General features: G+C 37.4%; 1 protein-coding gene across 1 annotated transcript in view; it reads left to right on the top strand.

Moving 5' to 3' along the window:
* The first annotated feature begins 505 nt into the window (after positions 1-505).
* Positions 506-16,538, top strand: part of DSG1 (desmoglein 1) — a 28,783-nt gene continuing 12,750 nt past the window's right edge. The window contains exons 1-10 of the mRNA XM_075533242.1: positions 506-613; positions 3,413-3,448; positions 3,741-3,872; positions 4,659-4,814; positions 6,422-6,566; positions 7,219-7,385; positions 9,471-9,605; positions 9,891-10,076; positions 12,285-12,544; positions 13,796-13,935. Coding sequence (XP_075389357.1) covers positions 506-613; positions 3,413-3,448; positions 3,741-3,872; positions 4,659-4,814; positions 6,422-6,566; positions 7,219-7,385; positions 9,471-9,605; positions 9,891-10,076; positions 12,285-12,544; positions 13,796-13,935 — 1,465 coding nt within the window. The remainder of the gene's footprint in view (positions 614-3,412; positions 3,449-3,740; positions 3,873-4,658; positions 4,815-6,421; positions 6,567-7,218; positions 7,386-9,470; positions 9,606-9,890; positions 10,077-12,284; positions 12,545-13,795; positions 13,936-16,538) is intronic.

Genomic DNA, 16,538 nt, shown 5'->3' with positions numbered 1-16,538 from the left:
GAACTCCTTTCCACCAGAAACTTGTTCTGATGCAGCAGATGCTCAACCCTCATACCCTGTCATCTTTGCCTCTTCCCATCATCCTGCCAAGTGTGTCAAAGTCCGTTTGTAAACCCACAATTGTTTTATCCCCTTCCCATCTCCACTATTTCTCTCCTTCAGACAGGAATTTGGTGTGAGAACAGAGAACCTTTCTTTAAAATTTGTGTGTATGTGTTTCTTTTTTTTTACACGAGAACACGAAAGTCCTGAAAATTTGAAAAATGCATCGAAGTCTCCAACTTTATCAAGTGCTCTTTTGAGCTGGCTATATTCCATCCCAAAATTCCACAGTGACTTTGTTTCAGACCGTCCACTAGACTCTGAGCCACAGAGGGAAGCCCTATAGGAGCATGCCTCGTTTGGAAGACTTGGCAGTGTTTTTAATGACCAATACACTGAGAGCATGACTCTATGGTGAAACCTACTTGGTCTCCTGCCTACTTTACCTCTCATGGGAAAAAGAATGACCCAGCTTCATAAATTTGAAAATGGCCATGAGTCATCTAGCATCATGATCCAAAACAAACAGCAGGTCCTGACACTCCAGTGTGGTGAGAGAAGCGCAATGCAGGTAACAGCTGAGTACACAATTCTATAGTGATGAAGAAATAACTCCCAGGCAGACAAGCAAGCTGTCCCAGCAACCCCCTTCCCACCCACAAATTCGCACGTAGGAACAAAGGGCTCAAGGAGCTCCTGGGGAAAAAGAATGACACACTGCACTGGCATGACAAGTAACTTCTCAGTTGCTGACACTGAACTTCCCTTTTTCTTTTAGTTTTATTGTTTTTAAGGTTTAGTATTATTTTATTGTGAGCATTTCTAAGCACAGAAATAATTGTAGAAAGATTGAAATCAAGAGGTCTGCAATTCTCAAAATGACCGTGTCAATCTTTGAATCATTTTTTAGTTAGTAATCTGCCTAGGTAAACAAATTATCTGACACTTTCCTGTAGAATCCCTGGCTCAAGTACAAATTTAGATCAAATTGTGCTGGAATATTTTTCATCATAAATTAATACCCAAGCCTCAGTTTCCTCATCTTTCAATGGAGATTGTAGGGGTATCTGCCCCACGTGCTTATTGTGTAGATGGGATGTGTAGATTTCTCTAAACGCATTGTGTAGTGTTTAGTTGTCATTCAATGAATTGTAACAGTGATAATGATGAGCATTAAGTATTTATTTCCTATAATCAAAATGCTACCCTTCCATACCTCATATAACACTACATATGTATTTTTTAAATTACCAATTGTGGCAGAATCTAAAAACTATGCACATAGACACTTAAGTTTTATATTTTATTTAATTATGAAAGTAAACTTTAAAGTATTCACTTAAAAGTCTTATGTTTTGTTTAATTATGAAAGTGAATTGTAATTTATAATGATTTATTCATTGCAAATAGTAAATATTATAATTAATAAACATGTACATGTAATAATTTAATATATTTGTTAAGGATCATTGTTCAAATTTTTATATTAGATCATGTATTTTGCTAATATCAGTCATGACAATTAAGTCAAGTTGTAATCACAATAATGTTTATATTTTACCATTAGGAAGAAATCAAATTCAAAATTTAAACTTGTTTGTATAAGGAGAAATAAAAACTAAGAATTTAAAGGTTTAAAGTGCAATTTAAAAACTAATGAATACACACTACCCTACCAACTCACAACTAAGTTTCAGATAGACATTGTACAATGTATGAAACAAGTATATTGATATATTAAATTCAATATTTACATGCCTGTTATTTTAGAAATACCTGTGGTTTTAGACAAAAATTTAAATCATCCTAATTTCTCACCAAAAAATACCTATAACACCAAAGCTGAAGTGAAGCAGGACCCTGCTTGACCTAGTCATCTTTTTGACTAAGGAAATCGCTAATGCAGAAGAAAAGACTAGTGGATATGGCTTCCCCAGCATCTTTTCCCTGTACTCCTACAATTTCCTCTTCTTGCTAGGGAAGGATGCAATGGTACCATCTACATTAAACAACTTGAAGCAATAAAATGTCCCTTCTAAACTCCTACAAAAAGGGAAGCATTTGCTTTTATTTCAGTGTTTTTAATTTTCATATTTCAGAAGGAGATGAAAAATAATTATCCTCAAATTTTTAAGAAAGCCAAAAAATCTTTCATCTAGAATTGGAAAATGAAGGAACAAATACTCTGTATTTTTTCTAAATATCTTCCTGCTTATATTCTTCCTTTCCTCCAAAACATTTTCATCCCTTCTTCTACCTGTGTTGTGTGAGATACTGAAACCATAGTTGAATTTTTTGGTATTAATACTTATTATTCAATATCACTTAATAGTAGCAGAATATCTTCAGTTCAGCAGGCATAAGATTTACTATGAAAACCAAGTTTCAGTGTACAATCTCTGCCCTATCCGGTCCTGCAAGGTAGAATTCGGATCATGGTAGTTGGGGGGAGGAAGCATCCAGGATCTGGGGGAAAGCTGAGTTCTTCATCGGTACTACATCACACCCTGACTGACCCATCTCCTCTCCTAAACCCCTCTGTGAGGGGATCTCCAGTAGTCGACACTTGGACCTCTGGTCTCCACACTGGTGCATATGGGAGCTAGAGGCACAGGGAATCCAGGGTGGACGATACCTTCAGGAAAAGGAGTGTGAGGGGCGAGGCTGGGAGAGTGGAGGGTGAGTGGGTTGGAAAGGGGGAACTGACTAAAAGGATCCATATGTGACCTCCTCCCTGGGAGATGGACGGCAGAGAAGGGGGGGAAGGGAGACTCCGGATAGGGCAAGATATGACAAAATAACAATCTGTGGATTATCAAGGGCTCATGAGGGAGGGGGGAGCGGGAAGGGAGGGGAAAAAAAAAAGGACCTGATGCAGAGGGCTTAAGTAGAGAGCAAATGCTTTGAGAGTGATTAGGGCAAAGAATGTACAGATGTGCTTTATACAATTGATGTATGTATATGCATGGATTGTGATAAGAGTTGTGTGAGCCCCTAATAAAATGTTAAAAAAGAAAAACCAAGTTTCAAATTTCCTCTGGGTTCTAGCTTCAAATATCTTTCCTCAGAGGATAACTAGTATCTTCAGAGGCTAAGAATAAAAATGTTTAAAAATAAAAGTCATATTTTTAAAGGAGCAAACTTTAAAAGTAAAACCCAAAGGGATTTTCAGCAGCCCAATCAGATCTGAGAGGTAATGTAATCCCATCTGTCATTGGGACATAATTCCCTCCTCAGTACTCCTGTCATTGGTAAATAATCCCAGCGACTCACAAGACTACTCATGGGTCCAGCATTACTGAATGAGACAGCATGAATTTTCAAGCATTCAGTTATAAACTAACTACTGTGACTGTCTTTTTCTTTGCAGGTGGTGGTGGAAGTTAACAGTGAATTTCGAGTCCAGGTAACATATACAAAATCTCTTTTTACAATGAAAATAGTCTGTAAAAGTATATTTTCCAAAATAAAAGACATCCTGATAAATAAAACTGATATTATGCTACATTAATAGATTATCAAAACCACCAATGTCCCACTTAATTATCCTCTATATTCTAATTTCCCCTTCTCTAAAATCTCTGATTCAAAAAATAAATAAATAAATAAATAATAAAATCTCTGATTCAATATGAACTACCAGTAAAAGTTAATACTTTCATTTTATTTTTGACATTACTTTATCATGCGCATCCCAGGTAAGAGATTATAACGCTAAAAATGGCACCATCAAATGGCATACAATCAGAAGGCAAAAACGTGAATGGATCAAGTTTGCTGCAGCCTGTCGGGAAGGCGAGGACAACTCCAAAAGAAACCCAATTGCCAAAGTAAGTATCAACCAAAAGCTCAAAAGCTTCAGAATGGCCTTTTAAATATTACGACAAAAATTAAACCGGCACCTTGCATTTTCGGGATAGTGAAGAACATATCTTAATAAAAAGTTAAGATGCAGATCAGGCCTGTCATCACTCAAGTATCAAAACTTGAAGCAGCTAAAGCATAATCTAAAAATTTATAGGCAGTCAAAGTTAAACATCAATTCACTGTATCGGTGACATCAATGCATATGATCATGTGCCACTTCAAGTTCCAGATTTTTACAAAAGATATTTAATGAATTTAGAGAAGTACACTGTGTTTTGTAAAGTACAGGGGCCAATGAAAATGGGAGATGTCTTTAATTATATAATTTGGTCTAGTTTTCTCTTCTTGAGTAGAAATAGAATTTTGAGTTTCTTTTATCACCTTGCAAGCTACCACTGAAAATACTAGAGTTGTAATTATTATACTTATCCAAGAAAGCATTTCCCAATTGATAACATGGGGCCCACACTCAATCATTCTCAAGAATGATGGCTGCAGTATATTGAGAGTCACACATACTCACTGACATAGAGTTAATTCTGACTCATAGCAACCCTAGAGGAAGGGCTGGTATTGCCCCGGAGGTTTTCCGAGATGGTAAGTCCTTACACACATAGAAAGCCTCCTCCTGCTCCCGTGGCATGGCTGGTGGTTTCCAACTGCTGATCTTGCGCTCAGCAGCCTGACACAGAGTCCACTCCTTGTTTGCCCACTGTAATATTTCACTGCTCCTTGCTCTCCGTCTACAGATTCATTCAGACTGCGCTGCAAACCAGAAAGTGACGTATCGCATCTCTGGAGTAGGAATTGATCAACCACCTTACGGAGTCTTTATTGTTAATGAAAAAACGGGTGAAATTAATATAACAGCTGTCGTTGATCGAGAGGTCACTCCCTTTTTCATTGTAAGTAAACTTCAGGTCTCTATCTATGCACACATACATGTATATGTACCTTTGAGTCTTCATCATTCTTGGAGAATCATAAACTCCTCTGATACTTGATGGAATTTCAAGAGGCTCAGTAGTTTGGCACTTTTTCATTGTCCCTTCCTCCACAAACATCACATGCTCCAACACAAAGAAAGAAGATGGAGAGAGAGTGAGAAATCATTCGCTTAAATGTCTTAAAAAAAAGAAACACTAACCCCTAGGGTTGCCCTTAATGGAAAAACTGGAGCATTGGTTTGAAAGGACAATACTAACTTCTGCCGTTTTTTTCTTTCATGCAGTTGCTACTTTTAACTCCATTTAACTCCAGTGCCATGGGCTGATCTGACACGACTGGGGGAATCTTTTCTGCAGGAACATAACTTTATTATACATTTGTATTGCTTCAAGTTCACCCGAGCCCTGGATATGGCTTGGACATCCTTTCATTCATTATACATGTTACCCCATTCTTTCCAGCAATTGCCATAACGCTTTAAGTCGCCTCTCTTTGCAAACCCTCAACCCCATTCTCATGTGGAGAAGCTGACCGCATGGCCAACTTCATTCCAAAGTCTGAGACAATCTCCCACAAATCCCCACAATGAATTTTATCGCTGCCAGCTCAGAAGTGTTTCCAATTAACTCCTGAAGCAGGAGCACTTTCCTGATTCCCCTCACAGCTTATCCCAAGAGATATCCATCAACTCAGAATGGTGTAGTTATTGTAGAAACTTATTTCATCAACTTTCGTTGTCATTTACTATTTTTGCTCCTTCCCTTGGCTGTTTACTACCACTGTGAGCCAACACTTTTTAGTACTCTTAATAAAAAATTATAAATAAAGGAAATGTTGCTGGATCCTGTAATAGAAGATGTTCTATTAAAACTCCATCAATAAATGTTTCACTTATCTTTTTAAATAGTATTCTTATTGGCCACTTTCATTCATGCAGCTAGTCTCCATTCTTCAGACTAAATTGATTTCAATCAGAATTCCAGCCTATTAGCTTTTCTCTTAGCACAATGTCATTTGGGTACAGCTTATACAAAGTAGTACATTTGAATGTGGACTTATGTACATTTAATAAAAATACCCAGGAAGTCATCACTAGCATAGAACTCCTACATTTTCTTCCAATCCCTCCTTGATTCTACATGAGCCCATGACCAAGCCTCTCAGCAGCCACTCTCTCTACATGAGCCCATGACCAAGCCTCTCAGCAGCCACTCTCTCTACTGGCCAGCAGCGCATTTTCATCACTCTGGTTCTATCCCGAGTCATCCTGTGACTTGGACACTCCCAATTCCCAGCTCCATCTGTTGTAATCCTCCTTTAAGATCCATTTCAATCCTGATAGCTTCCTACGAATTTACAGAAGTCATTTTTTCTTCCTTTATAGACCTTCGCGTGTTCCTTTTCTTAAACGATCTTCTGTCAGCATTTGTTTCCTTTTGCTGATTGTACGGCCTGCCTGTGCCTGTCCTCTAGCTCAGTTCCCACAACGTCTAGCAGAATTCCCAAAGGGAGAATGGACTCAATCGCTGCGACCCTGGGTAACTATTTCTCTTTTCTCCTCTAGATCTATTGCCGGGCTCTGAATTCACTGGGTCAGGATTTAGAGCGGCCTCTGGAACTCAGAGTCAGGGTTTTGGATATAAACGACAACCCTCCTGTATTTTCTATGTCTACATTTGTAGGACAAATAGAAGAGAACTCAAACGCTAGTAAGTAGCCCACTTTTTTAAGCAAGCAAGAATATACTAACTTCCAGGTCACTGTTCACAACCCATGAGTTAAGTGGCGGGGGCTGGGGTGGGGGTGGTATCTAGTCTTTCAACCTGCTAGTAACCTTGTACTTGGTGAAACAGAAAGATATTAATACATACTATTTATTGAGCATACATTATTCAATAAAACCATTTTATCTCGTTTCCCCTCATCCAGCTGTTTGACTGTTACCTGAATTCAATGAATGTGGTACTATTACAAGTGTGGAAACTGAGGCTAAGGTCACAGAGTTAGAAGGTGCCAACCCGGGAAAAGAGTAGTCCTTTCTCATTATCATTTAGCTTCACCTTCACAGCTGAAAGAGACAAAGGTGTATCAAAAAGAAAGAAATAGATCGTACTGGAATAAGAAACTGAAAGCCAGAATAACACTTACTCTTCGTTTCTCATTTCTCAGTAAGGTCTAGAGTCATAGTAAAATGTGTAAATGTGTGGTAGGGAGATAAAATATTGATGTTGAAGGCGCATAAAGGGGAAATGGTAAAGTGCCCACTATGCAGACTAGCTGACCCTGAAACCATGTTGGCAAGGTGATACTATGACAAAAAGGTAAACTGTCTATTTGTAATCTGCTTTGCTTGATCTCTAGATACCCTGGTGATGATAATCAATGCTACGGATGCAGATGAACCAAATAATCTGAACTCAAAAATAGCCTTCAAGATCATAAGACAAGAACCTTCTGATTCACCAATGTTCATTATCAACAGATATACTGGCGAAATTAGAACCATGAATAATTTTCTAGATAGAGAGGTATTTAATTTTTAATGGTTGTTTAGCCTCCAAAGAACTAATCCTAGCAATAAAAATGCCTATGAAAAGAGAAGGGAAAAATTTAAGATATTTTAATTTTTGATAGTCTTTTCACACACAAAAAAATAGTAGTGACATAATAAATAATCTAAAGCATGAGGAAATTTAAGTATATTCTATATAATCATTTTTCATTTGGTCCTATTACAATTTCATTTAATCTAAGATAATTATATTTGGAGAACACATAAAATAAGCATGGCGTAGAGCAACTTTTATTATTAAAATACTTTGCTACATTTGAATAGAAAATATAGTAATCCAGCAACAATTTTAAGTAGTATCATTTATACCATTTATACTTTGTGTCAAACATCACCCTGACTGTCATCGAGTAGATTCTAACTCATAGTGATCCTCTAGGGCAGGGTGGGTGTCTGAGACTATAAGCCCATAGGGAAAAGAAAGCCTCCTTCTCCTTGTAGTGTTAGGTAGTGTGGAACTGTTAATTTGGTGTTCAGCAGTCCAAAGCATGACCACTACAAGACCAGAGGTAGATATTGTCAAATGGGAACCTAATTTGCTTTCTAAGGTTTCCCTGAATATACATTCAAATGGTATTTTTTTAAAAGAAGTTTCGTTGTTTTGTAAATCTTCTAGCATAAGTTTGATAACATATCACAACCCTGGGAGTCCCAAAGCATCTGAACATGATAAGGCTCCCCAAATCTGTCCTACTTGGAGAAGTGCTTATCTTTGTTCAATCCAGCATATCCCAAACATTTGACAGCAGATGTGTTTTTCTTTTAAAAAATTCATATGCAATAGCTATTAACAGATTAATGACTATTTGGGGAAATCAATCAAGACCCAGAATGATGGGTAAAAATGAACTAACATGCCATCTAATTTTTTTTTTTTACAAATAAGAGAATTAGAATCACCGTTGTATGCCAGGTAGTCCCATCATGTAAAATGTCTCTTTTTTCATTGTTTAACAAAAACTGCCTTTAGATACAATAAGCTGGCCTCCATGTACTAGGTAAACAAATAAGGAATTACCTTGTACTATTTGATACTCAAGTTTAATTCAATGAGAAGACTTCTTTCAGCGTGTCTCATGAGGCAGTGAGGCCCTGGTGGTGTAGTGGTGGTGGTGGGCACAGTCTGAACCCCGAGTTTGCCCTGTGATCACAGACGGGCATTTCTACTTGGGGAAAGTGCCACAGGCACAGAGACTCACAGGGGTTGTTCTGCCCAGTCCCAAAGGGTGGCCTGACTCAGAGCGGGCTCTATGGCAGTGTGTTTGGTTTGTGTTGTTCTGTTGGGGCAATAGTAAAAGCCCTCAGCTGCTGACCCAAATGTTGATGGCTTGAGCCCACCTCCTGGGCCCTGGGAGAAAGATGAGGCTGGCCGCTTCTGTAAAGATTCACGCCTTGGAACCAGTTTGACTCATTGACCATGGGTTTGGTTCTCCAGTGAAGTTGTTATGGTCATTTGAAAGTGACAAATTCCCGCTAGGTTTAGGATAGGTCAATGTTATGTTTAGCATTCATCCAAACCAAATATTCTCCATTGCTTCCACCACCCTTTCACTTGGCTAAATTATCAAAAATTGACTGCCTATCAGTCAATTTCACCACCTTTTAAAATTGGTTAAATTATCAGAAATCACCTGGTTTTTCTCACCCAAAAATACTTAAAGAGCCCAATGAAATTCATTGAATGTTAAAAAAGTGAATAGCTTACCAAAGTGATGTCCGAAGTACTAGAACATACTGTCACGTTGAAGGCACCAGTGTAGCGATTTGTAACCTGACGTCCAGGGTATGAGCTCAAGACGCCCATCTTCTCTCTCCTTCTGACCATTGCAGTCCGAAACCCTGTCCAACATCAAATGAAGTATTTCAATGTGCTTCTGCTTTGAAAAGCTGGAGAAGTGTTGTTGGGAGTGAAAATAGAGAAATCAGCATTGGTTCATGTGGGATTTGAGAGTTTTCAATACCTTTTATAAAGAATTTTGTATGTGATCGTGAAAGGGCTGTCTGCATCAACTTTTATATTGCTCGTCTCGTGCATTTTTAGACCTACAGCCAGTATGCTCTTGCCGTCAGAGGTTCAGACCGAGATGGTGGCATCGATGGCATTTCAGCAGAGTGTGAATGCAACATTAAAATACTCGATGTCAATGATAACATACCCTACTTGGAACAGTCCACAGTAAGTTTTTGTTCCTGAAATAAACACCTTTGAATTCATTACATTTTCTACTTAGTAGAGAGACAGCTTTTTAAGGATGCATCTTTAGTCAAAGTAATCTTTTACTTTTGTTAGTTGATAGAACTGGGGGTGTGGAGGAGGAAGGATTTGAATAATGAAAATGATATGACTAATACCAATCTCTTTTTAAAAATAAGGAATAATTATAATTAGTTTAACACATGGCTAGTTTTGTGCTACTCTCACTCAGAACTTGTCTCACGCTAATTTTCCTTCTGATTTCAGTATACCATAAATATTGAAGAAAATGCCCTCTATTCAGAACTGCTCCAGATGAGGGTGATTGACATGGACGAGGAGTACTCAGCGAATTGGATAGGGGACATATTCTTTATCTCTGGAAATGAGGGAGGTTGGTTTGCCATCGAAATGAATGAAAGAACAAATACAGGAATTTTAAAGGTTATCAAGGTATGGTATAATTATTCTAAATCTTCTATGTATATTTTATTATTTTTCCCCCAAAGTGCTAAACTTAAAATCAAATGATGTTCATATTGTATAAACTTGAATCAGTAAAAGAATGTTAAATCCTGTGTTTCAAAATAGTGTCTGATATAGAGCTTGTTTTATTAAAAAAGAGTTTTTTTTCTTTTTATATGATTTCAGGGAACCAAGCATTAAAATTTAACTTAAAACTCTTCTCTATAAATATAGTACTGCCCCACAGATCTTATACCTTGAAGGAATTTTCAAACAAGAATTTGATTTTAGACTTACAACAAAATGGTGATGAATTCTTGAAAAAATGTGCCCATGTCACACTGTAAATTAGTATGCACCAAGCTTATTCTTCATCTATGAGGGGGCTTTAAAAAGATCATTTTTAAAATCCATTCTCTTTTAATTTTATTTTTCCCACAAACTTTACAAAACTCCCTCATATGTGAAACACTGATTTCATTTTCATAAAATTTAATTACTGTCATTTGGGATTGTTGCATTCCTATCTCACTATGACCGCTGACGCATGCTAATAAAAAAACATACGTAGACTTGAGTTGTGGTCCCGGTCAACAGAGTTGGTCTATGTTGACTCTCCATTACTGAACCACCACGTACCTTTATCTGCAGTAGGATTTCTTCTAAGGTATGAGAAAAACGTCTGACTCCTAGGGAGCTGGTAGGGAAGGTTTCTCCATGTGCTACTTGTAGATGCGATTTTGAAAATCTGCAATAAATGTGCATGGATTTTAACTGACCATGCAATACATATTCTTCATGGTCAAATGCAATCTCTTTTCAACTGTTTTCTTCCTTCAGAACGGCCTAGGGAAACCTATCTGTGGATTGTTGTTGCTACATTTCTGCATACTCATTTGATTCGTTGTTATTGTCAGTTACTGTCAGAGTCAATTCTGACACATAGATTTTCATATGGCTCATGTTTGCCCATAGCTCCAGTTACTAAGAAAGTATGCAGATATTTTAATCTACCCCTCACAGCCTCTCAGTCAACTAGATCAGATCATGCTCATACTGAAAGTAAAGACAGAGAGACTCAGAGAGTAATTAATCAGCCAAGGTCTCATAGCCAGTAAGTGGTACAGTGGGCATTCAGACGTAGAGCTCTCTAGCTCTGAAGTTCACATAGGGAACTGGGAAGTTCATAACCCAGTTATAATTCCAGCCAGAACCATGGAATCAATACATATTTCATGCCAAACTGTTATGTTCCGTTCGACAAGTAGTCAGCCATTCTGTCTTCAGTATCTCCAGTGACAAAGCAGGGATGATGCTAATTTTCTTCCAGGTGTGACATCATATATTAATTCCAGTATTGTTGTTGTATTTATATCATATTCATATGCAATAAATGTATAGAGATGGCTTTGTGGTGATTCTTTGAATGAAAAGAAAGTCAAAATTATAGCTAAGATTTTAGCTAAATAAGAGAGCTCACTCTGCCGGTCAATGTTCATTTAAATTACATGGGAACTTAGAAAAATGGAGCTGTTCTTTGTGGGCACAGCTGTAAAGCTGGAATGTGAGCGCATGGAAAGTGGCACTATCCTTCATAATAAAACCGGCCATTAAATTATCTTATAATATGATATATGTTTTATCAAGATTATAGAGAAAACCTTTAAAATCTTCATATAGTACACTCAGTTACCTGATTTATTGAAAGAAGTACTTTTTACCAAAGTAAACATTACTTTAAATAGTGTTATGGGTAAAAACAATAAAATAATTGAACTACCAATGTATTTGATTAATATTTTGTTATAAAACTCCTTTCTGAGAAAAATTAGATAATAGAAGCTAACATCCCTGTCTTTGACTATTCTACAAAATGCCTGAATTCATATGCCTGTATTATTTTAAGGAGTTTTTAAATTATTGAACAGCTAAAGCTCATGTTATACGCTTTCAACTTTTTCAATTATGGCTCTAGGAAAATTTTATTTTTTCCCTACTATATTTGAATATGTGTATATTCCCTTAAGTAGAAAACAAGACTAGGTTATGTGTTTCTAAAAATTTTTAATTCATCAACGAAAGAGAAGTGAAGTTTTCCAGTGGGTTCAGTTTGGGTTTTTACCATTTCCAAAGGACTTCTCTTCTCTAGAGTGATTTCTTTTTTACCAGAAAAATATTTTACTCTCTCTTTCTTAGCCCCTAGATTATGAAGCTATGCAGAATATGCAACTGAGTCTTGGTGTGAGAAACAAAGCCGAATTCCATCAATCGATTATGTCTCAATATAAACTCACCGCCACTTCTGTCACAGTAAAAGTGGAAAATGTGATCGAGGGTGCAGTGTTCCGTCCAGGTACAAAGACGTATGTCGTAACTGGTAGTATGGGGAAAAACTATCAAGTGGGAGATTTCATAGCTACTGACTTGGACACAAATCAAGCGTCTACAACTGTCAGGTAAGACTGACATATTTTAACTAATTTTCTTCACACATTGAGCTTTAAAAGGAGCCTTATTGGTATAATGGATAATCACTTGACTGCTTACATCAATATTCAAAATAATTTTAATTATAATATTGACTGAGACCAAATCTCTGATACATTTATGTTCAATGAGCAGTTCAAATCTATAACTGTTCCCTGGGAGAAAATGTGCTCTGCTCCATGGATTTTTGGTGTTGGTATTAAACTTAAATATGTATGTTATTTTTTTAGAAGTATTGAGTATCTGAATTAAAATACTTTTCATTGGTCCAAAACTGTAGTTAAAGTAGAAGAATTAGTTATTATACATTATTACTGAATTTCCTGGTTAAGCAACGGAAATATAAAGATTTATGGAAGATGTAAAATGCCAAGACACAAAACAAAAAGATTTATGACATGCAAATACTACAACTTGAAAAGCTTGGCATGCCTGTAATTTGGATATTTTATCCGTCAGCTGGCTAATTGAAATGTGACATGGCCAGTCCTCCCGGTACTAGGTTTTTCATGGACAATTTGCCCAGTTTGGAATCAGAGATGCTTTCTTCACTTTCATTGAACTTAATATGGACAATAACTTTGGTATGAATTAAATTAAGAAATGATATTATGTAAAAAACAGGAGCATTGGTGACCTAGTAGGTTATGCATGGGCTGGGGTGGGGGGTTAACCTCAAGGTTAGCAGTTTGAAAGAATTACAGTCTCAGAAATCTGCAGAGGCAGTTCACGTCTGACCATAGGGTCACTATGAGTCAGAATTGACTAGATGGAAGTGAGTTTATTTGGTTTTGTTTTTATTCTAAAACACTCTCTTTATGAAAATACTTCTACTTGAGCACGAAAAGATGTGTGTCTGCATATATGTGTTCACCTGTGCTTGTAATCAAGAACAGCAGTGAATTGAGAGAGGGAACACCACAAATGTGTTTTGAAAGTTCTTTGTGCCTACTTGCACCTTGTGGCACATCCATTGTCAGTGTGACCACACTCCACCACCATTACTTGTCCCCTAAAGGTGTGAACTCCTTGAGAGCAGGGGCCACACCTCCTCTCCCATTGACCATTCAAGTACTAAAGGCTCAAGTAAAACACAACTTGGGTCACCCTGGGGTGAACAAATGTCTCTAATAATAGAAAACCATATACAATAGTTACAAGTACTGGTTGAAAAATAAATTTTGGCTGACATTAATTCATACTGTTTTTTTATAATACAGATATGTAATGGGAACAAATCCAGGCAACCTACTAGCTGTTGGTTTAAGAACAGGCATACTTACTTTGAACAATAGAGTTACCTGGGAAATATACCAAATGCTTGGAGGAAAATACCAAGGAACAATTCTATCTATAGATGGTAAGATGCCGATTTAACTTTTCTCTTCACCAGAGAAAGATATGTATTCATTCAGATATTAAATTTAATATTTTTAGTATTGTTAAGTAGTACGTTTTCAAAAAAGAGGATGTCATGTTTGGTCTTATAATATCAGATCTTAAATGTTATGATAATGTAACTTAGTGGCTGATCAAGAATGCTGCTAGAAGACTGATGAGTCTCTTTTAGAATCACTTACTAGGAATAGAATGCTGAAGAAGCTATTCATTACATCGATGCCTCACCCTTCTAGTGTGTGACATGGAACAGTCGTCACAATGGAGATTTAGAAAGATTAAAGGACTGAAGGACTGTAAAGCATTTAGAGGAGTGCAGCTCAACCCAGAACAAAAATCATATCAATGTGAATGGGGGGGAGAGCAGAGTGGAGCCCAAAGCCCATCTGTAGGCAATTGAGCATCCCCTCACAGAAGAGTCACAAGGAAGAAATGAGCCAGTCAGGGTGCAGTATAGCACGGATGAAACATATAGCCTTCCTCTAGATCTTTAATGCTTCCTTCCCCCATCATGACCCCAATTCTACCTTACAAATCCAGCTAGACACAGGTACAGATAAGAGCTGGAAGTACAGGGAATCCAGGACAGATAAAACCCTCAGGACTAATAAGGAGAGTAGCAATACCAGGAGGGGAAGGGAAAGGTTGGGTAGAAAGGGGAAACCAATCACAATGATCTACATATAACTCCCTCCTTGGGAGACAGACAACAGAAAAGTGGAGGAAGGGAGACATCAGTCAGTGAAAACCATGAAAAAAATGATAAATTATCAAGGGTTCATGGGGGGGTGTTGGATGAGGGGGGGAAGTGAGGGGGGGAAATGAGGAGCTGATACTAAGGGTGCAAGTAGAAAGAAAATGTTTTGAAAATGAGGATAGCAACATATGGACAAATGTGCTTGGCACAATGGAGGGATGTATGGATTGTGATAGGAGCTGTAAGAGCCCCCAATAAAATGATTAAAAAGAGGAAGAAGAGTGCTGCTATTTGATATATCAATGTCAATAGTAACATAGGTAATTGACATTTTAAAATTATGCTATGAATTTATATTTGGTTAATGTACATTTTGTAATAATTGAATCAGAAACCAAACTAACTTACTTTTACGTAAATTTTAGGAACTTGTAGTATTACTTTCAATAACAAAAAAAGATAGAACACAGCATGTTTCAATTATTATTTTTCAAAAGCAACAAAATTAAACTAAACCCTTTGGTTGCCTAAGGAGATGGTCCAGTAGAACAGTGGTGAAGCACTCACCTGCTACCTGAAAGTTCCGTTTTTCCAACCCACCAGAAGTTAGTCTACACGGACAGCATGTGGCAGTCTGCTTCTGGAAAGATTGTCTTTAGGTGCCATTGGGTCAGTTCTGTCTCAGAGACCGATTGCTCAATAGCAGGAATGATTGCCTACTCCTGAGCAATCCCCCAATTGTGGTTATGTTTGAACCCATTTGGGCAGCCACTATGGCTATCTAGCCCTGTGAGGATCTCTTTTTTTTTTGGGGGGGGGGGAGGTACTTCTCCTTTACCAAGCATACTGCCCTTGTCCACTCATCTCTCCTGATAAATATCCAAAGGACATGGGACAGTTTCTCCTCATCCTCACTTTTTTTAAATTTAATATTTTATTGGGAGCTCTTATAGATATTACTATAACCCATAGATCAGATTGTTGCCATCATCATTTACAATCCATTTATTTTTTCTTGAACTCCTTGATATGAGCTCCCCTTTATCCCCTCCCTTCCTCACCCTACCACCCCCTTGAGCCCTTAATAAATTTGTTTTGCCATAACTTACCCCATCCAATGAATCCATTCACCAAAAATTCTGATGCCCGTTCCCCTCAAGTGAGGTTATGGATCATCATAGCTGTCACTTCTGCCCCCACCTGTACCCTCAGGGAATCATTACTCCCCTTACAAGCATTCTCGCTGGACTTCTGACAGTCCAGAGTCCTTTCAATATGACAGTCCAGAGTCCTTTCAATAGTGCTCACCAACACTGGAACCCAAATGCATCAATTGTTCTGCCATCTCCTTTATTCGTTGTCCATCTTTCATAGGTTGGAAATACCATGGCTCGGGTTAGGCACCCCTTAGTCCATAAAGACTGCAACTTTGGACACCGATTGGGCATTTCTTCTGTGAGCTGTAAGGCTGTTGTTAATTGGAATCAACTTGACAGGATTTGGGGTTTATTCACTAACGCAGAAAATTTTCCCAAAGAAAATTGTAATAATTAATATGATTTACTAATTTATTTACATACTCATTAGTTTCTAGCATGCTAATTAATATTTTAGCTACATTATATCCTCTTCTTTCTTCTCTCTTTCTTCCTTCTTCTGTTAATCTCTTTCTATGTGCTCCATCTTGAAAATTGGTTGCCAGTTTACACTTGCTTAACATATCAGAAGGCTTTAAATAGTGTTTTTAAAAGATGTTCTTTTTGTTTGTTTGTTTGTTTTTACATTTTATTAGGGGCTCATACAACTCTTATCACAATCCATACATATACATATACATACATCAATTGTATAAAGCACATCCGTACATT

This window comes from Tenrec ecaudatus, chromosome 15 (genome assembly GCF_050624435.1).
Source record: "Tenrec ecaudatus isolate mTenEca1 chromosome 15, mTenEca1.hap1, whole genome shotgun sequence".
NCBI classification, from domain to species: Eukaryota; Metazoa; Chordata; class Mammalia; order Afrosoricida; family Tenrecidae; genus Tenrec; species Tenrec ecaudatus.
This window is presented reverse-complemented; position numbering and strand designations above follow the sequence as displayed.